At 46.9% G+C, this 21011-nt stretch overlaps 3 protein-coding genes across 5 annotated transcripts; 1 reads left to right on the top strand and 2 right to left on the bottom strand.

Moving 5' to 3' along the window:
• The first annotated feature begins 1288 nt into the window (after positions 1–1288).
• On the top strand, positions 1289–2909 carry LOC127347698 (uncharacterized). The gene is made up of 2 exons (XM_071818184.1): positions 1289–1307; positions 1504–2909. Exons 1-2 carry the CDS (start codon positions 1289–1291, stop codon positions 2406–2408), a joined length of 924 nt encoding a protein of 307 aa, XP_071674285.1. The 3' UTR covers positions 2409–2909.
• A 1825-nt stretch (positions 2910–4734) lies between these two features.
• Positions 4735–8625, bottom strand: LOC127295708 (rhodanese-like domain-containing protein 8, chloroplastic). 2 transcript variants are annotated; one of them, XM_051325698.2, is made up of 9 exons: positions 8288–8625; positions 8129–8182; positions 6961–7110; positions 6824–6865; positions 5886–6051; positions 5667–5758; positions 5477–5580; positions 5105–5395; positions 4735–5017 (listed from the first exon to the last, which is right to left on the bottom strand). In XM_051325698.2, exons 1-9 carry the CDS (start codon positions 8555–8557, stop codon positions 4870–4872), a joined length of 1317 nt encoding a protein of 438 aa, XP_051181658.1. In that variant the 5' UTR covers positions 8558–8625; the 3' UTR covers positions 4735–4869. The 2 variants fall into 2 exon arrangements, with proteins under 2 accessions (XP_051181658.1, XP_071675335.1); XM_071819234.1 differs by lacking the exon at positions 6824–6865 and having other exon boundaries at positions 8288–8623.
• A 3949-nt stretch (positions 8626–12574) lies between these two features.
• Positions 12575–16025, bottom strand: LOC127295707 (uncharacterized). Of its 2 annotated transcripts, none has more exons than XM_051325696.2 (2): positions 15665–16025; positions 12575–13637 (listed from the first exon to the last, which is right to left on the bottom strand). In XM_051325696.2, the coding sequence occupies exons 1-2, from the start codon at positions 15800–15802 to the stop codon at positions 12810–12812; spliced, it is 966 nt and encodes a 321-aa protein (XP_051181656.1). In that variant the 5' UTR covers positions 15803–16025; the 3' UTR covers positions 12575–12809. The 2 variants fall into 2 exon arrangements, with proteins under 2 accessions (XP_051181656.1, XP_051181657.1); XM_051325697.2 differs by having other exon boundaries at positions 15670–15806.
• Positions 16026–21011: the final 4986 nt, after the last annotated feature.

The following is a 21011-nucleotide window of genomic DNA, read 5'->3' as shown; positions in this document are numbered from 1 at the left end:
ATTTATGCACCACGCTGGTAGGAAATACAGTTGGCCTCATCGAAACTAGAAGACTATCGGGTCACAGAGGATTCACACAACCAACCTTTCTCGAAAACTAACCATTGTGAATTTGTGATCATGTTGTGACGGTCACTCTTGAGTTATTATCCATGCTTTTGACAACCCCCAGATGATATGAAGGGTCTTCCAAAGCAATAATGTCCTTAAGAAGGAAACGGTTCTTACCAAACCCAACCAGAGAAGATCACACAAGGATTTGCACCCTCGATAGTATATTCAACAAAACTGCACACAATTAATTCCTTCAACGAGGAGTATGCATATCACCGCCATTGTTAGGCCAGACCCATGGCCATGGCCATCCAAGTGATGACACTACCACATGTTCATCTGACATTGACATACCTCTGTCATGTAGAACTACACTAGGACACATAAACACAATGTGGCATGCATGCCCAAGATAAGACGCGCAACGGGAAGAGTAAAATGTCACATAGACGAGATCAATTGCACATGCCTAAAGAATAAGCCGGAGGTTCATCAAAATTCATTAATTCGCTAAACCTTCCAAGAATTTGACGTTGGTGTCAGCATGCCGACATGAGTTAAGACGCCTGATTTGGAAAAATGAACAGACTGCAAGCATAAACTAGCCTGCCACATCGCTCGCCCCGAATGCCGCACACACGGCCAATATAAGGTGGCATGACCTACATGGGAATGAGAAAAAACCGTACAAGTACCTAACAAGCTAGTCTGTGCTATGATCCACAATTATGAAAAAAGATAATCGCAAGAAAGGCATATGATCCACAATTATGATCCTTTTTTGGACCAAAACAAGGTTTCCAGTTCAGCGTTACACTAGTCTTTCTTTGAAGCCACAACTGAACTTTAAGCCAAAACTGAATTTAGTGCAGTTATAAGTGTGAATCCGACATAAACAAAATAATAATTAACTATATCAGGTCGAACGTGGTTTCCCATTTTTCATGCTATTCGTAATAAATTTGTACAAGTCAATGATCAAAGCAAATAAATAAAAATAACATGAGAAAAGGCAGGGTTTAGTCAACTAATCTACACAAACCTTGTGGCCTTGAGATCACGCTGTTCATGGGAATGATATTCTGATTGGTAGAAGCTTCATGGGGGATGAATTAACCAATGAGAATGCACCGCCCGTTCATGTGCGTTTATATGTTCACGGTTAGCATTGCCATTATTGGTTTCTGGAGACCTGAAATGGAGGATACTGACATCCCAGTCTAGGTTCTCGGCAATGGACGGAAGGTGTCCAGGTACAATGAACGAAAGGGACTCTACCATGTAATTTACTCAGTACATGCAAGGTTGGTTGAGGTATGATTGGAAAGAACTCAAAAAGAAAAACTCATGGCCAGACCGTTGATGTCGGGTTTGATTTGTCTTTTATGGGCTCTATCCAGTCTATACGAGGTCATCAAGTCTAGGACAGGCCCATAGAATAAAGCCCAGGGAGGCAAGGAACGCTTCTAGAATCTCCAGTTCCGGTACCGCCCAGGCATCTCCTCCGCTGCCGCACCGTCTGCAAGGCCTGGCGCCGCCTCGCCACCGACCGCGCCCTCATCCTCGACCACCACGCCCGCCAGCCAGCCCAGCCCCTCCTCACCGTGTACCCCTTCGTCGCCCCGCACAACAACTGCCTCGAGGCCGTCGACCTCAGCACCAGCAACCGCCGCATGGTCGCGCGCTTCGTCGACAGGGCGCCCCGCCCCTTGTCCAACCCCAACGACGCCGCCGCCAACCTCGTCTACAAGATCCGCGGCGCGCTCGTGGTCCATGGCTCCTGCGACGGCCTCCTCCTCCTCAGCTTCCACGACGCCGTCTTCGTCTGCAACCCTGCCACGCGCCAAGGTTCTCTCCTGCCGATTCCTGATAATGGCTTCCGGCATATTGCCGGGTTCTACAGGCACGCCGCTTCCGGGGAGTACCGGGTGCTGTACCACCAGCTGCGGTACAACCGAGTTGAGGGCCTCCGGAGGAAGTACTACGTCCTCACGCTGGGATCCCAGGACGCGGCTAGGAACATCCAGCTCCGCACGTCATCAGCTGCCATGGGCGTCGGGCTGGCGAGAGGGCTGGCCGGCTCCTACGATCTGCCGCCCGTCCTTCTCCATGCCAGCCTTCACTGGCCGCCGCAGCAGAGCCAAAATCGCAACATACTGGTGTTCCACCCAGCTGCCGAGTCATTCAGCTGGATTGCTCCTCCCCCTGCGGCTTTGCCTTTGTTACAGGGCAAGCACCACGACACACGGCTGTTTCAGATGCAAGGCACGCTCGCCATGTTCTGCTGGCAGCATGATGCAAGGATATCGCATCTCTGGCTCTTGGAGGATTACCACGGGACCAAGCCCAACTAGGTCTGCAAGCACCGAGTCGAGCTGCCAGTCGACCTTGTCTATGAGCCGCTGCCGTTCTATCCGGCTATCCCGTATCCGGAGGGGGATATGCTGGTGCCAGAAAGCTGCGACACGGTGCTGCATTATGACAAGACCGGTACATTGCTGGGGTCTTTCGAGTGTTTCATCATGGGCCTCAGAATTACTCCGCATACGCTCAAAGAAAGCCTTGTCATCCATGACTTCCTTCATACACAGCGGGATGGTGGTGCTGGCGAATGGTTCTCCCAGGTTGAGTTTGCTGATGGTCTCCCAGTGACCGGGATGCCCTTCTGAAGTTTTGAGCATCTGAATTTTGCAGGCCATGATAGCTGTTACCCAACTTGTTTCTGATACCAATACTGTGCTGTTTCCTTTGCCGGAATTTAGGGTACTGTTACTATGCTCTGGAGAGTTGTTTCAAATGATTGCAATTGTGGATTCATGGTATACTATGTTGTTTTTGTGCCACTCTTGAGGTGATTCATCTCTGAGCTCCTCCTAATTTTGTCTACTCAAAGTGCTACATACAGAGAAAAGCTTTATATACCTTCTTGAGTACATGCTGTTGATTCGTCTTCTATAGTTATGTGTTCTCCAGTTTTTGTATCGCAACTTATCATTCTTCTGTTTGCACCAATTCATGCTTTGTTCACATCATGGGCATGTCTCATCATTGGTTAAAACTGAACATAGTCACGCATGGAAGTTGCTTTGTATGGAAAGATTTTAAGCATGATGACTGCATTTGGTAAAAGAACATTATGTATGGAGTTTATGGAGTATTATGTTCAAGAATCAGTAGGTTAGTCCTGGATTCTGAGAAAAAAAAGGTTCTATCCATTTGCGAGTGATGCCCAGATGTTGACCTTAAATTGTAGCATACATAATGCCACTGATGTAGTTACAGAGCGGAGTGTCATTTTTTTACTTACGAGTGACTCAGTAGTAGTGTTTCATCCGTTGGATTGTTGAGTTATTATCGTACATTCTGAAAAAATTGCATGTGTTCTGAACACGATTACGGATGACTTGGGCATCATACCAGGCTATATGCTTGCAGCTCATGATGGCTGTTATTGAACTTGTTTCTGATAGGGATACCATTGCTATGTGTTGTTTTCATTGCCGGAATTTCGGATATTGTTACTATACTCTGAAGATTTGTTTCACTGATTGCAGTTGTGGATATTTACCTGGTGTTCATGCCACTATGTTGTTTTTCTGCCACTATTGGGGTGATTGTTCTTTGAGCTCCTCCTACTTTTGTCTATTGGAAGTGTTATATGCAGAGAAAATCTTATATAGACCTTGATTACATGTTGGTAATTCAACTTTCCATAGTTACGAGCTTTTATCTAGCAAGTTATCTCGCTGATGTTTGCACCAAATTCATGCTTTGTTGACATCACTAGGTATGTCTTGTTATTTAAAACTGAACACTGCCATGCATGAAAATTGCCTTGTAGTGAAAATATTTTAAGAATCCTGACTGCAATCGGCAAAAGAACATTAGGTATGGTATTATGTCCAAGGATAGTGTTGGATTCTGAGAAAAGGTTCTGCATCATTTTGGAAGTGATTCCACTGATGTACTTACATAGCAGAGCGGCATTCTATGAGTCATACTAGTTTTTCATGCATTGGACATTGAGTTATTCTCTTAAATTAGAACCCCTTGGAATCGAAACTGAACAAGTTATTTGAACTGATGTTGATTTTTTTTTGTATGCCTATTAGATTGGGGAGTAGTATTTTGGCATGAGGGAACCTAGAGCTTAACTCTGCCAGCATAGTGCGACGATCTTGAGCTTGGTATTTTGATCTCGGGGTTGTGCTGGAAAGCGCTTTGAATTTCTAGCTGTTTTAGGCTCAGTTTGGGACTTTGTATATTTCAATGATCGTTAGCAGTTCCCAGGTCCAATAATTTATACCTATCAGAACTCTTGCAAGTGTCCTTCAGTACCCTGTATACAAGGCTATTTTCATTCTCAGTGAACAGCTTTTTGGATAGACGGTATACATGCTAGGCAAACTGTGACTAGAAACTCCAGCCTGACACAAACTGAACACTGCATGGAGCCAGTTCAAGTAGCTGTCGATTCAATTACAAATTGGGTCAGACGTCTGATCTGGCTGGGAGCATGAAGCCTGGCCGTCCGTTTGCTTCCCAATTTTAACGGTCCATGGCCGGGGTGATAATTTGGTGTCATGACAGGCTAGTCAGAAACAGCGTTAGCGCAGCTAAACCGATGGATTAGTTTTTTTTGTCACGGTGTGAATCTATATCTATCTATAAGCAAACCTCTTGAAGACATCAAATAATACTAATCGCAGTTGTTTTCCATGTTGTGATTGGAAGTTGCAAGCACACAGCTCCATGTCTATCTGGAACAAGTATACATAGAATACATGAGATGACATTAATCTAGTAAATCTGAAATCAGCTAGAGATGGTCAAGGTGTCGTCACGGTAGAGGTGCCACTTGTCGTATCTCTGGTGTCCCGGCAGCAACGGCCGCAGCCGTGGCGCGCTTTGGCACTCCGAACAGCAGCAGCCCTGCAGCTCCTCCAAGCACCACCCGCAGCACCTGCACCAGTCACATCCCCACTTTCAGTCAGCAGCACAGTATATCTACACATCTAATACAATGCAATCTAGGAACCGACGTTCATACAGGTAGAGGCGGTTGCAGTCGATGCTGGCGCAATTGCGGTGTCTCAGCTCCTCCACCTCCGATCCACACACGTAGCACCGACCCAACCACCGGGACGACGACGACGGTGGCTTCCCATTGTCAATACCACCTTCTTCTCCCCCATCACCTTCTTCTGCAAACTTTGCCGGTGGCAGCGACAACCGATCATCAAACACAAACAGATTGCCCACCCACTCCGCGCATCCTTCACTCTTCAGATAGTTAGACACGCCCCCCTTCAGAGTGTACAGGTTTCCAAAACCCTTGTCCCTGTCAAGAACATGCGGATTAAGTATTTCACACAAGTATATATAGGAACCCATCCAATAACATACACACGCCTTTTTTCACCTCAAAATTGTTGAATATACGTCGCATCGTATACCACCTGTGCAGTACATTAATATGTCTGTATTCTCTTTATCTACTCCATGTAGAGGATCCGTCAAATCAATCTGCAATTACATTCAATTAAGCAGGAATTACATTTCATGTATATGGGCTTTACATTGCAGGAAGCCGGCATTAACTAGAGGAATACCTCCTGCTCTGAGAGCCCAAAGGAAGTGCTTCTGAAGCAGTCCACGTTAGGCCTCTTAGCTCCTTCAAAATGCCCAATGTCCCATTCATAGTCTGATGCAAAACAACATACAAGTTAATTGCTACTTAGAATCAAATCAAACCACCAAATATAACAGAGAGATTCATCAAAGCCGTGCTTCTTGATTGTCAACTACTGCGGGGAGAAAAAATAGTTTACCATTTCTAACATCAAGGAGCAGAAGTTTTCGTTCACATGTATCTCCAGCTGCTTCGGTTTCACCACGTTTTCTAGCTTCAAGTTTTTCCCTCCACTCAGATGGGGTCAGTGGTGAAGCACGCATGCTAGGTTCCAGCAAAGGAAGGTGACAACTGCCTCCTTCCAACTGTAAGTTTTGTTTTCAAATGAGATGTCTGGAGAGTTTACTGGCATGCTCTCAAGTCTGAATATAGTAAACTATTCAAATCTTTGTGCTTGTAACAACTAAGCTCATATAGAAAAAATAGTGCTCTAATGATGAAATGGCTTCATAACTGTTGCACAAGATCACACTTGAAAACATTGCTGTAGACCTGTAGTGAATATGACACTTCATGACTGCAGTGCATGTCTTTGGCGTGTCATCTTCAGCATCTTAAACAAAGCAAGAGTGATAATATCATGTAAGCTTCAATAATTTCTCTCTGAGCTACAGACGGTTCATGAAATTTACGGCTTAGATCTTGGTTCAACTTACATTAAGTTTTAGCTCACTAATTTACGCAAAAGGCCTTATCCCAGCATTACAATAAAACAAATTAAGAACACACTGGGCAAGAAAGATACCCACTAGATGCAATGGGAATCTGTAAGATAGCCAAGTTGATTTCACCACTGAAAACAAAAACAAAAGGAAAAATATCTAGGAGGCTTATCACCGTGTATAGTAGGAGAAGATCCAGGAAAGTTCAGAATGTGAAATGGTCGCCAAGTTCTTAGAAACACAAGGTTGTGAGCTCAAACTTTGTACACAATATGACAAATATTATCTTGTCAACTCTTGGAGAACACATCTGTTCCTAATTTCACCATTTTGACTTATCACTATAACTCTGGGACAACACATTCATTTATTATCTTGTAACATGGAGTCAGTTACTAAAATGGTTACCACTTACCAGGTAAGTGATTATGTAGCCCACACCCCTGGGAACCGTAATCTTCAACTTGGCACCGAGAATATCAGACTCTAAACGTGTGAAGCTACTGAACTTTATTTCCATATGAAATAGAATGCAGCCGTTCCTCACATTACCTGAACAAGTGATTTCTTGTACCGCAGTCTCAGCCGAGGAAAAGCATGCCCGTTTAATGCTGGCGAAATTTGGACGAGTATATCAGAAAAGCGATGGTCTTCTCTGAGCCATTCCGCATACGCCGTTGCATCTTTGTGTGGACCACTGTACTGCGACAAGAGCAGAAGTTAGAATATGAGTTGGTAAGAGCAAAAGTTAGAATATGAGTTGGTAACTTGGTAAGAATAATCATGTTACGAAAATTATTTGCTCCTGCAAACATGGGACCTAGGAGGCTAGGACATAAGTATGTATTAATCTAACCACTCTACTAATTCCACCCTGCACCTTTCTTGGAACCCTATGGCAAACTAAGCATGCCTTAACCTGCAGCAATTATATATCGCTAACCAGATTTTGCTCCACCCTGTAATCATGTTTCTTGTCTTTGCTAAATTCATTGAACCCGGTGCTACATTGGCCCAGCATCGCAACGTGGTAGTCTTTGACAATGTGTCACCTAGCATGAGTAGTCTCCTCGACACGGAAATTCGATCCGAAGCTCGATCTTGGGCCACCGCCGGGCGACTGGCTTGTATGGTGGGTGTTGGCTCGCTCCGAGCTTGTACATTTGTGTAAAAACTCTCTTTCTATCAATGCATCGAAACGCAAAGCTTTTGCATTCTCCGCGGAAAAAAAATCATCGAACATGAAGAGTAGCTATAGATGTGACATTGTTATGATGACGAAGTAAATTCATTGCTGGTGTAAACAGTTGTTCAGCTTACTTCGTTGTTAATCCGGTGTTAAGGTTATGTTTAGAGTGAGTATATGTGCTTCATTGGTAAATTAATACTCATTGCTGGTGTTAGCAGCTATTTTCTTTTTGGGGTAATCGGTTTTACTTTATTGTTAATTCCCTTTTGAAGATTATGTCCATAGTGAGTACTCCCTCCGTTCGTAATTAATCGACGCGGGCTCGTCCAAGAAGTAAAAACGGCCAGGCAGTGTGCGCGTCGATTAATTCGGATCAGAGGTAGTAATATATACTGCAGAACTAGGGTACCGTACTACCGTGGCTCTCTCGAACTTGCATATTTCTCTGTGCTTTTGACTTAAACATTTACCAGCATTTTCCTGTGAGATTATATCGAAAACAGAGATGGGGGAGCAGAGGCTCTGGCTTACCTGAGCATTGATACCCTGCTCGTTCATGTAAATACGGCCGTGTATGTCGCGTCCCTGTGTAAATTATGCAATGCAAGTATGCAATGTGTAAGTGTTGGATCCAACATTTGGTGAACTGAACTGAACTAAATGGTGGGCAAAGGAAAGGGAGAGGTTAACCTGGAGGAAGTGGAGGTGCGCGGCGACGTCAGCGCGTGGGTCCTCGACGGGCACCAGCTTGTAGAAGGTGACGACCACGAACTCCTCCCAGTCCTCCCGCTGATCTGCTTCTTCAAAGGGGGCGACGGCGAGGTGGCAGGTGGGGGGCTGGAGGGAGGAGCGGAGCCGTGTAGGCGGGACGGAGCACGGGACGAAGAAGAGGCCGGTTTTCTGAGGCGGCGGACGGAGAAGAAGATGGAGGTGGAGGTGGAGGTGGACGGCGGCCGCCATGGCCACGGGAAACACAGCGAGACCAACTTGCCTGCCTATCTTCTTCTCTATCCTCTTTCTTCGTATCCACAATTCCACATTGCCACGTCGGCGTTTTCTTCTCTCTTTTTTCCGTTTTTTTTACCAATTCATTTTCCGCATTCTTCACCTGTTTTGCAGCTCACAATCACATTCAGTAGGCAATCAAAGCCTTGCAAGATAGCATCCAAATCAGTAATCACCACATACATAAAGATAGTAGATATCATTATCAGCAACAGTTAGCTAAGCTTCAATGTGGCCACCAACAAATCCATATGAAATGAATAATATTTTTTTCTAGAATACACCACGTAAAAAAGCCAAAGGGCTTGAATAACGTCTTTCGATATACAACGCTAGTCTGAAAACTAACCACCGCACACTTACCACTTACGACACAAAAAGGGATCTTGCATAAACTGAACATCAAAATTGTACCTCGTTCAACGTTGGTCACATCCGAAGAAGAACATCCTCCTCTGAACTCCCCTTGTCGACGTACCATTCGCCTTTGAGTACCTTAAAGTTTCAGCGAGTGGGTGGCATGACTTAGTCGATGATGAGAAAGACATCGTCTTAGACTCATCGATGATGACGTACATTGCTCCCCTAAAGTTCAACCCGGAGCAACGGCGAACGCCATAACAACGCCAGACGTAACGTGTGTGCTCTTCCAAGCTATCTACAAAAGTGATGCTTTCAACGAAGGAACGATGTCGGGGACAGAACCATTATCGATCAGGAACCAGACCTAGTGGCTTTTACCAAAGATAGCAACCCAAGTGAGGAGGAAGGTGACAAGACTCCTCGGCGACGCCTCTAAGGAAATAAACTACGCTGACAAGTGCCATCGCCGCTAGCACTAACCTAAGACAAGCATGACATTCATCCTTAGTGTTGCACATTTTTCATCCATGCCGACCAAAGATTGGGGCAGCATACAATCATCCAACATCGTGGTCTACCAACACCGCCACAAACACGCACAACTCTACCGTGCCACTTGGAATCACACCTTACCGTGCCATCGGCACCCACACCCACAACTTATAGCATTTAGTCAGACAAAAATGAGCTTGATAATTAAGTCTTCGAGGCAGTTTTGCTCTCACTCTTTGTATATGAAGCTTTGAAAGGGCGGTGGTGCCCTATGCCAAACATAGCTAGGCAACTTCAGTCCCTCAAGATTAAGATCTTTACTTGACAATTGATGAGAGGACTTATGTCATCTAACAAATAGAGATCCACAAGTGCAGAGGCCCTTTAGAGTTGTAGTGTATGTTGTGTCTTTTTCTACGATGAACAGACGCTCCGCTTATGCATTAATAGAAGAGGGAGAATCCCCATTATAGGGAGAGTGTTGGCACAAGTGTACCCAGAAAAAAACACTTTACACTTCCAAACCCGATGTTTCTCTAGCTAATCCTAGATGCTCTAAATCAGCTCTTATGAACTGTGCCACCGCTTCAGGCGTCGCTTGCATGTTTTCAAATAATTCGGCGACCTCGCTTTTTCCCAATGTGCCAGAACGTGCAAACGGACAAGTTAACATATTTCTTCCTCTAATCGTTAGTGTTGCCACGTCTGACTTTGGACCACTAATTCTTAACTGTCCTAGAGCTGGAGAGCTGCTGCAACGCAGGAAGGTGCGAGTTATGAAAAAAGCATTTGCACCTCCTTTGCAAAGGGCAATGCAAGGTAAGATGATCTGCATTCAAAAATGTCGTCATGAGGCCACCCTTTGGCTCTAAGCATGGCATAGGTCCAATTCCTGCTTTGCAACATTAACCGGAAGAAGTTCTTGACCTTCCCTTCAGCTGTGATTCTCCAGACGTTGTGCAGGTACGCTTGCTTCACCCGACCATAGAACTGAATGTCATATGCAGAGCTAGCCGAATACCTCCTGTTAGTCGCCAGGTTCCACAAAATTGAGTCTCTGTTGATGGGAAGGTAACCTTTTGGACCATCATCCAAAGCTGGACGAAAGCATTTATCTGCTCTTCTTTGTTGATCCTCTGTAGGCCACATATCCATCTACCACTTGGGAGGGTTTCTTTAACAGTGAGATTTTTCCTTCTAGCCATATGGAATAGTTGAGGTGCACGTGTTGTGTTTTGGTTGCCATTCCGTTAAGCTTACAATTAGTTGTTCTCTGCGCCATTGATCACATCTTCTTCAGTTGTTCTCTGCCCCAGTATTTCACGTGGAGTGGAATTATATCGATGTTGGGTGTTTCACAGAACCCTTCGTATGTTGCTGATATATTTATCTATTCTCAAGGGGTTTTCGGGAAAGACTAGATGCTTCTTGTGATTTTTTTTGCTGCCCAATGTTAGGCCTTTTGGTTTATCCACAACAAGTTCACGGTTCAATCTAAATTTCCTTGTCAACTTGATGAATGTACTTTTAAACCATGCTTATGTTACAACACTAACATCCTCAGCTAAAGCCCAATGCGTTGTCATTGATGAACGAGACGTTCACGCTACTTAGACGATACTACTCCGACATCTTCTCGCCCTCGACAAATCATGTCGCTCCTTGATGGCTTTTGTTCTTGCTTTGTCCTGCTGCCGAGCACTTCTTTGTAATGAACTCTTTGGTGTCTTGTAACTTTGGACGAATGTGTGGTTTGTAAACTTTAAGCTGGTATATACCTGGCAGTCCGTTGTTTTCTGTTTCTTCGGAGAAGGCATAAGGCCATGTATTATCTAAAACTACTATTTCTTAAAAGAAATAGAAGTCATGGCCGTTGTTACCATTTGGCCGAATGAGGCTTTAATTTGAAGCCGGAACCCTAGTGCCTTTTTGTCTACAAAAAAGAATGAGTTGTAATGTGTGGAGATTAACTGAAGAATAATTGATCGTGGATGTATGAATGGCTGGCGTGCGACGTTGCGCACTAGATCAGGAAATTGTTGACAGAAAGACATTACATGCATGTGTACCGAGCAGAGTTGTCGGCGAACATATTGTGAGGACACGGGATGCTGGTAATGAGAAAGGCCGACCAATTGCAAAACAAGTCGTAGTACTAGGTTGATGGCTAGTTTTTTTTTTTTTTTTTTTTTTAACAGGGGATGCGGTCACGAAGGACCGCGAGCTTTCATTCATTAAGCGGTGGCAGCATAAATTACAAAGAGGGTCCTGCAGAATCTAGAAATTACAGTCAAACCCTTACATTTTGCACAAAGGACCTCGGAAAGAAAATTGGAAAAGCGATCAGGTCCAGCTCCTCCACCATCACAGATGAGCACGACACAGGCAACCTCAACTCCGCCGGGGACGGAACCACTTGGGGAGGAGAGGCAGGAGCCCACTGCATCGTCGCTGAAAGGCCTCCGTAACGGCATCTGAGCCTGGAGGTTGAAGAAGTTCATCAAGCGCTGGCCGGCGATTCCCGTCGCCAAAGCGAGAGGTGGGAGCGGTCGCCTTTCGACTCTGAAGAACGACGGCAAGAACACCGCCGTGATGCATCTCCCCAGAGAAGCAAAGCTTCTCCCCTGCCGCAGATCCATCCACGAACTGCCAATAGAAAGGATCTCCTGCATCCGCTCGCCTCCATGACGAGGAAGAAGAAGGGGATCAATCCCTTGAGCAGCAGCAACAGATCTGCAAAAGATAAGCGAGCTTATTTGTGAAGACGTCGCCGGCGCTCCAGCTAGCAAGTCGCAACTCCACGCCACCACCACCAAGAAGAGCGTCGCCGACTGCCACCGCGCGCCGCACGGAGACGGCAGTGACAAAATCTCCATCTTCCCAAACGGCATCACGCCAATCGCCACAGAGGGACGAAACGAGACCTAAACTACAAACCCTAGCTAGGGGAAGGGACCCTCACCCAAGCTCAACGCCGGCCGACGCCGGAGAAGAGGAGGGGGAGGGGCCTGCCGGCCCTGGAAAGAGAACCAGACGGTGGGTGGGAGGTTGATGGCTAGTGAAGTACTCTATATTACAGCAGTTTTTTTTAAAAAATATATATATTATAGCAGTTGCTAGCTTATGTACATCATGCTTAGGCAACAATTACAGTTGCAGCACACTGGGAGCTTGGACTGGTGAATAGTGTATTCTTTTCTTCTTCTACGTTTTTTGCGGAAGAAAGACAAGCGAACTACGCGCAAGAAGGACAATGGATGCATGGCACGGCCAGGATCATTTACATGCTGTGTTGTTAGCTGCTTGCTGCACGACTGTCTACTCTACTAGTAGTAGTTGATAAAATCCAAGATCAGATCATGCCCTGCTCAGCCATGGGGAAGAACTGCCAACTCTTCCGATCCTCGCCGTCCGTGTCCTCGGCAGGCGCAGCGCCGCCGTTGTCGGCATTGCCGAACACGAACTCCCCGCTCTTGGGCACCTCGTCGTCATCTTGGTCCATCACTCCACCACCGTGACCTTCATCGCGAGCGCCGGAAAGGACATCCAAATCCAGTTCGCCGCCGCCGGCCGCCATGGGGATGTGGCCGTCGAGAAGCGATCCCTCGTTGCGCCGGTGCAGCTTCTTGCGGAACAGCTGCGGCGACGAGGAGCCGAGGGGGATGGGGCTCCCGGGCTGCAGCTGGTACGCGTGGAACAGCCCGGCCTCCCCGACCGCCATGGAAGAGGACGGCGACGGCGAGAGGAAGCGAGCGAAGGGGACCTCCGGCGAAGACGGGCTGGTGGTGGCCGGGGGCGTCCGTGGCGCGGTGGACGGCTCGGTGGTGAACGCGGAGTAGAGCACCGGCGGCGACACCAGCTGCTGCGGCCCGCGCGCGTACGGCCCCACCGCGAACATGCCGGGGCTGCTTGTCGTGCTCGCATTGAGGAGGAGCACCGGTGACGGCGACTCGGAGGCGAACAGGGAGGACGCGGGCGACGATGGCGGCACGACGAAGGCGAAGACCGGGTGAACCGGCGGCGCGTGGTGGACGTAGGCCGCTGCTGATGCCGTGGTGTGCGTGGTGGCCGGCTGCGGTGACGTGTCTCCGGCGTTGGCTATACGGCGGGGGTGGCCGACGACGTGGGGCCGGAAGCAGGCCAGGTTCGGCTTCGTCAGCCACGACCACCATCGCTTCTTCTGCAAATACAAATTCAGACTTTCAGAGCACGTATCTCTCTATCATCAGTGAGTAACCTTCATCAGCGAACAGTCGGTCAGCCGATCAGTGAACTTGGAGCTAAATTAGTATTCTGCTGATGAAAAAAACAATGTGACATAAACTAAATGTTTAACTTGCTGACATAAACTAACTGTTTAACTTGCTGAATTAGTTACTCCATGAATTTTGGCATGTGCAGAATCCAGAATCCACTGACCAGCCGGCTGTGGCGGCATCAAGAATATATTTACATCGATCTCTAGAATGATGAATTGATGATGACATTCGTGGAAAATAGACATAAAAGTCTCGCTCCTGATGTTAATTCGCAGTGGCATGCGTGCTTTGCCTGTGTTTACTTGGGAGGTTGGGTGAGGACTTTTGGCGCCACGTAGATGCCGACCTGAGCTGACCTGACCTGACATTGACACGTCAAAGTAAACTATTGACAGCCATCACTGATAGTTTCTCGCGCCGATTCTAGTGAATCGTTGGTGCTTGTCTTGTGGAAAGACTAGCAAGCAAATATAACTTGTTTCTGCTACTTGTTGATGCACAGCTAGCTAGACCGTTCCAAAATTTACGTTGTATAGATTGGTATGGAACGTGGCTACATCTAGTTCGGAGACTAAGTAGATTTCAGTTAATAAACGAGATAAGTGGAGGCTTACCACTACGGCCCTTTACTGTCAAGGGCTTTGATTCATCAGATAGAAAAAGAATGGAAATAAAAAAGACATAGAATTGAGATGTTATGTCTAATTGAATCTTACGAAAGATGAAATTTATTTGATTGTAGCAAAGAGTTTATGAGATGATGTTTTTTTCCTATATGATTTACACTGCAAGATTCTATATGATTATTTTTATGGGATATATATTCCTATGAATGAAATAACTTATGTAGAAATATTTTCATAGGATCCCAATTCCTACACCAATCCTATGAATTAAAAAAGTCCTAAATCAATGTATGCTCATATGATGAATGGTCGTACAGTTTTCCTAAGAAAAAACTTAGTAATTAAAGGTGCCACTAAAATTAAGATCTTTATGTTGTTTCTTACTAAAAATTCATACTTACAAAATATTTCCTCGCTAAGGGTGACTGAAATGGTTGTAAAAAAAACTTTTTCTGACTCTGGGGAGTTCATTAACCATTTTTTCGCTTATCCTTTTGCTCGTTGTTCACTTTACCTTTGGTAATCCTCCACCAACCAATGTAATGAATATCTTGGCTTAATGGAGTTGAGAAGCAAACTAAAGCACGAATTTGTGTAGGCATCTATGCTTTAGTTTGAGCTCTTTGAAATTGTAGAGATGATATCGTTTTTAACAAGAGAGGACCTGCTCATTTTTTGCATGTTAACCGTATGATTACCCATTAGACCCGAGAGTGGTCCTACATGATAACGAAGGTGTAGCGAGGGTCTATGGATTCTGGATGCAGCTGATTGAAGATGGTTACTCGGGCTCTGTACAACCAGGTGGATCTGCTTTTTAGAAGAATTCAAGATTCTTAAGCGCATTACTCTTTGTATATTTCTATGATTAATTTTCATATACACAACATAATTTATAAGATGTATACTTTAAATTCTGAATAATGTAATAAAAGGATGTGTGCATCGCTTGATGCAGAGGCCAGAAAAAGCTTCCAATTTTGAAAAAAAGGAATATCTTGTGTACTGTCTTTTTTTGGCGGGTATATGGTACTATGGTGTGTACTATGGAGTAGTAAAAAGAACAATTGACTAATAATTTAATTAATACCACATAAAGGGCAGCACGCGGGAAAAAAACGTTGACCAGACGGTCAAAATGATGCACCCGACTTTTTGCATGAACCACATAACATAATCAGGGCAAACGAAGTCAGGACACCTTCATATGAAACAGAGTGGAGCATGAAGAATCATGCGCGTCAAGAACAGGATCTGAGCTAGATTATAAATCGACGCTGACTGAATAAATCAAAGGCGGGTACTGAATTTGGGGGCCTTACCGTACCGGCGGGGGCATGGTCGTAAAGCTGTAGGTGCTGGTGGTGGTTGCGTTGCAGGCCGGTGCTGCTCCGGGCGGCGGCGGCAAGAACGACGGCCGCCGCATTCACCGTGTGCACGCTCTCATCCCCTGCCTGCATCTCCTCTCTCTCTAGCTACCTATCTTGTTATGATTGGAAGACAAAGTTCCTTTCATCGCGGATTGAATTCCATGTAGGGCTGGCTATAGTTAGAACTGATCCAGGCCGGCAGGAGGAAGAACAAGTACGGAAGAATATGAAGAAGATCAGCTAGTTGGAAAAGAAGTGAGGAGAGTAAAGTAGCTCGGCGATGGCGAAGGGAGGAGGAGAAAGAGGGGGAGGGGACTCCCGCGTATATATGTTCTCTTCTTCATCCGTGTGGAATAGGGCACCCGTCGCCGTCGCCTTCGAATTTGGACAGGGTCAATTCAAGCTCGCACGCTCGTGCACCTCGACCCTGACGCATGCACGCACCATACACTCTCCTGCGCGTACGTCCAACTTACCAAGACGCGCTATCACGACATAGTCAACACTGAATCCTCCTAACCTCTGCTTAATCGGGTCTCTTTATCTCACTACTATAGTACAGTTTTCTTTCGAACAGGGTACGGGTCCTGACTCCCGAAGGACCTGAAAAATGCACTAATATTGGACGCTGAGATTACAAACTACAATGGGGAGAAAAAAAGAGAAATGTCCTCACTTATTACAAAAAAAAGGTATGGTAAGATTGGAAAAACGGCAAGCAAGCATGAGCTTAATTTGAAATAAACATCAGGAAATAAAATGTTCTATAAATCTTCCCCATTTCAGAGATAACAGATACTAACTCGCTTAATACAAAAACCAAATATTATGTATGGCATGACATAGTACTTACCGGAGGCCTAGACTCGCGATCTGGCTAGAGTGTTGAGTTCCGGAAGGCGCCGCCGGCAAGTGTAATAGTGCTTCTATTGCCTGAAATTTGTTGGATCGGTGGTATTTGGTCGTGCACATCCATGCTTTTATTCCGACCGTTTGGTCTGGAGGGAGCGACGCAAAGCTCTTTTGTGTGTTGACACCAAGTGATAACTGATCCATGGTGAAGTCAGAAGAAGAGAATATCATGAAGGACGGATTGGAGGACTAGCTAATGAAGGTTCAAGTATTTGCACTGTTGAGGGGCTTGCTTGGTGTTCCGGACTACGCAACAGTGGTATGAAAGTGGGGGCAGCAGCACATGTGAAGTTTAGAGTCTTACCTTTCAGGGTGAAACCCAAGGTCTGGCCTTAACTGGTTGTGCCTGGTAATGTCCTTGTTGAAGGCATTGTTTTGAGAGCGAAGACTATCTTCAGGGTGAAAACCTAAGATCTTTGACGAGCAACGGTGGCGCTGGTGCACTGTTTCCTTCTTGGAGGCGTCGCTTTTGAAGTGTTGTTTTGGTGGTGGTTGTATTACTGTTGCTAGGGCTGTGATACTGTAGCGGGAATTTGATTTCTTAGTTTTTTTTCTTCTCTTTTTTAGTTGTGTGCATCCGTAATGTTTTAGGGCATTGCGTTGTTGCAGAGACTGGGTGTAATTGTTATCCTTCGATATTAATATAGAAAAATGACATAGTACTTACAGGCTTACGACACCATCAATTCTCAAGGTGAAGACGTCCAGATAACAGAAAGATGCAAGATGCAAAACTGAAATTTAATATCTGTAAAGAAACATGGTATGATAAAAATATTTACCAACATTGATTTATTGCCCACCCGGGCCTGAACAGCTGAGCCTATCCTATATCCATAACTGAAGACACCATGACACCTAAACCTTTCCCACAATATTTACAAACTTGCAGATTTACAGTATAAAGTGTGTTAACATCTTCAGTTAAACACTTCTGGTTTACATAGAGAAGTAGTTTTCCATTGCCCCCGCAAAAAAAAAAAAAAAAAAAAAAAAAAAAAAAACTTTATGTGCAATGCAGAACTAGAACCATGTAACCTGGTGATAAAAATATGATCTGGTGAAAATATGTACACACATTGACTTCAAAACAACTACTCTGCCTTGAAGTAGATAAACACTTCCTAGAGAAGTAGTTTTCCACTGCCACGTACAATGCAGAAGTGGACTCATGTATTCTTGAGATAAGAACATGATCTAATAAAATATGTAGAAACATCGACTTCAATACAACAACGCTGCCTTGAATCTATCTATATCCACATGCAGACACACCTAAGCCTTTCCTGCGTTGAAGTGAAAACTTACTAATTTCAAGCATAGCAATCTATTGACATATCAAAAGTTTCATGTCACCAATGATAAAAGTTTGAACATGTAGCATGTGGATCAGACAAAAAAGAAGATGGATCAAACCTCATCACAGATACACATCTCAAGCATAGATGTTCACACATGTAAGAACAGGTAACCATGATCTTCCGTGTTCTTATAACACTGAAACAGATTAAATCATAGCTTTTGGATCAGACAAAAAGAGCTTGCTAGTTAAAGGTTCACCACAGATATTGCATATCTAAATAAAGGATACGAGCAAAATAAAATTCAACAGATTAAAGTTCACCAAAGATATTGCATTATCAATGGAGCATTGCAAAGTGCTTCCTAACTAAGAGCAAATCAGGTGTGTTAGAGTATATGTCGGTTAGGGATAGATTAGGTAGGGATAGATTTGTTTCTTGTCCTCTACTCCAAGTCGGTCACTTGTACTCCTATATATACTCCCCATGAGGCTCAATACATCATCCAATATATTCCGCATATCTCTCTCCCTCCGCCTGCGCCACCCCCGGGGAGGTCAATCTGCATGGCCTACTCCGGGGGCCGCGCAACCCGTATGAGGGTTCGTCCGCCGATCCGTTGATCCGCGCTTTTGATGTTCGGCGGATCAACATCCATCATATTCCGCCAATCTCTCGCCCATCGCCGTCGTCCTCTTGCGCCTGTACTCCGACAACGGCATCGACCTGCACCGGCCATCAACAGCACGGCACAACCGCACGCGCCGCACACGGGGCGCCCCTACGTGCGACGCCGCAGGCTGTCTCGCCCGCGCGGTCTCCATCGCTGGTCCGTCTTCGCCGTCATCGCCCGGGACTACATCGACAACGCCGCCATCGACTCTGATCTGCGCGCCATGACACATGTAGCGCCGCCGTCGGTCTGATCAACCGACCCCGTGCACGTCTACGCCAAGCAAGTCCCCGAGCACGCGCCTACCACCGATCGAGTATCGGGTTGCCGTTACGTCGCCCCTTCGGGCCGCAGCGCCGCCGCCTTTGGTCCTCGCTACCGGCTTCCGACGCGCCTTTCGAGGCATGTACGTAGCTGGTGGTCTCCCGCCGCTGCACGCGGTCACCTTCGCCGTCCCCCGCGCATCGATGTCCGAGGCCACCACAGCGCCGCCCCTTCGGCGCGGGTCGCCTCCGTCCGCGCATGGTCTTCGTCACGCCTCTGGGTCTTCCTCGCCTACTTCGTGTACCGCCGCCGCCCCCCACCCAGGTCGCCGCTGGGCTCGCCAACCACTTCAGGTCGCGCTGGGCTCGCCGACCACCGCAACGCCCGTCTAGGCGTCCAGGATGACCACCCCTGGTCACCGCTGGGTTAGCCGCCTTCTACGTCTCCAACCGTCTCGACTTCGTCGCCCGTGCCATCGCCTCATCCCCGTCTACACCACCTGCTACTCTACTCTGAGAACCGCGGGCAGCGTCGGCATCTCTCCGTCGATCTGCGACCGCGACGCTTCCGGAGGCCTCCTCTGCTAGTCCCTCTGACATGGCGACAAGTTCATGATGGTCCCTGCCCCTCGCATGCCCAGTACTGGCAACACCGGAAGTGCCTTCGTCCCCGACACGTTCCTGAGTCTGGCAAACTCGCGCCGGATGTCTCGTCTTCATCGGCTTCGACAACGTCTTCTTCGGCATCGCCTCTACGACTGCCTCGACTGCGTCACCGACTTCTTCTATGTGTACTCGGATCTGGCAAAACCGAAGTATGCCTTCGTTCCCGACGTGCGCCTGGTTCTGGCAAAACTATGGTTGCACTTCGTCCTCGACGGCTCCGACTGCATCGACTTCGGCATCGACAACCTCCACGACTACCTCGACGCGTCTCCGTCACTCTCCTCGCGCACTACGCGCTTGCAGCTACATCGACACCGGCACCCGCCCACGACATCGACCACGGCAGTCCCTCGCGTGGCTCTCTCGACCAAAGGTTGCAGCACCCACGCTCACGGCTACCTCGACATCGGCACAAAGGGCTACCACCTCGCCTGAGACTCACCAGCTTCCTCTACAGTCCAAGCTAGTGCGCCGCGACACCGTCCACGAAGCACCTCACTGGTTCTACTTCGGTTTCTCTCCAGTCTGACCGTCCGCGACGTTCCAGTTGTTCACGACGCTACCGCTACGACTGCGGGGGGATGTTAGAGTATATGTCGGTTAGGGATAGATTAGGTAGGGATAGATTTGTTTTTGTCTTCTACTCCAAGTCGGTCCCTTGTACTCCTATATATACTCGCCCATGAGGCTCAATACATTATCCAATATATTCCGCATATCTCTCTGCCTCTCAATCCTTCAACAAGGTGCTCCCTCCTCCAAGGGCAAAGTTTAACCAAAGCAACTTAGGAATTTTAAAACAAGAATCATCTATGCCATCACAGGATTTGCATCCCCACCACCAGTACTTACACCACATCTGCCAACTGTAGCATCTCATTCTTCGTAGTCGACCCTCTGAGCTCTTTGTTTTGCATTTTCGAGAACTTCTTCTTGCAGCATCGCCAATTCGGCAGCATCATCCACTGACTTGGGTCTATGCAATCTCATCACGCCGCTTACCTCCTGTCGAAGGCCCCTCATGAACATAGTCACCTGAAAGACCATGCCCATGCCCATGCCATGATCAAACGACATCACGTGGCACATGAGCTCTTCGAATTGGTCCCTGTACTCCCCCACTGTCCCGTTTTGCCCCAGCTCCATCAGGGCCCTGAGTTTTTTCTGGTAGTCACCTGGCCCAAATCTCACCTGCACGGCCTGGCAAAATCGATCCTATCCACCCTCCTCGAGTTGCTTCTTGTCTTGTGTCAGCATGCACATAACGGCCCTCCCTTCCATGTGAAACGACGCCCAGGAAACCCACAGCTCCGTTGGCATCTGGTAGAACTCGAAGTAGGATTTGCAGCTGAGCTGCCACATCTTGGGCTCCTCTCCACTGAAGGCAGGGAACTGCACCTTCACCAGACGTCTGTAATCGTATCCTCCTTCGGCTGCCCCCCGCCGCCGGCGCTGGCCCCCACGCATCGCCGCTGCGCGCGCCT

Source organism: Lolium perenne, chromosome 4 (genome assembly GCF_019359855.2).
Source record: "Lolium perenne isolate Kyuss_39 chromosome 4, Kyuss_2.0, whole genome shotgun sequence".
Classification (NCBI taxonomy): domain Eukaryota; kingdom Viridiplantae; phylum Streptophyta; class Magnoliopsida; order Poales; family Poaceae; genus Lolium; species Lolium perenne.
This window is presented reverse-complemented; position numbering and strand designations above follow the sequence as displayed.

Coding starts and splice junctions, on each gene's coding strand:
- LOC127295708 (XM_051325698.2), bottom strand. CDS start 8,557: ATGGCGGCCGCCGTCCACCTCCACCTCCACCTCCATCTTCTTCTCCGT. Junction 6,052..6,823: donor GCTACATAATCACTTACCTG/GTAAGTGGTAAC, acceptor CAAAACTTACAG/TTGGAAGGAGGCAGTTGTCA. Junction 5,759..5,885: donor GCTCCTTGATGTTAGAAATG/GTAAACTATTTT, acceptor GTTTTGCATCAG/ACTATGAATGGGACATTGGG.
- LOC127295707 (XM_051325696.2), bottom strand. CDS start 15,802: ATGCAGGCAGGGGATGAGAGCGTGCACACGGTGAATGCGGCGGCCGTC. Junction 13,638..15,664: donor ACCATGCCCCCGCCGGTACG/GTAAGGCCCCCA, acceptor TTGTATTTGCAG/AAGAAGCGATGGTGGTCGTG.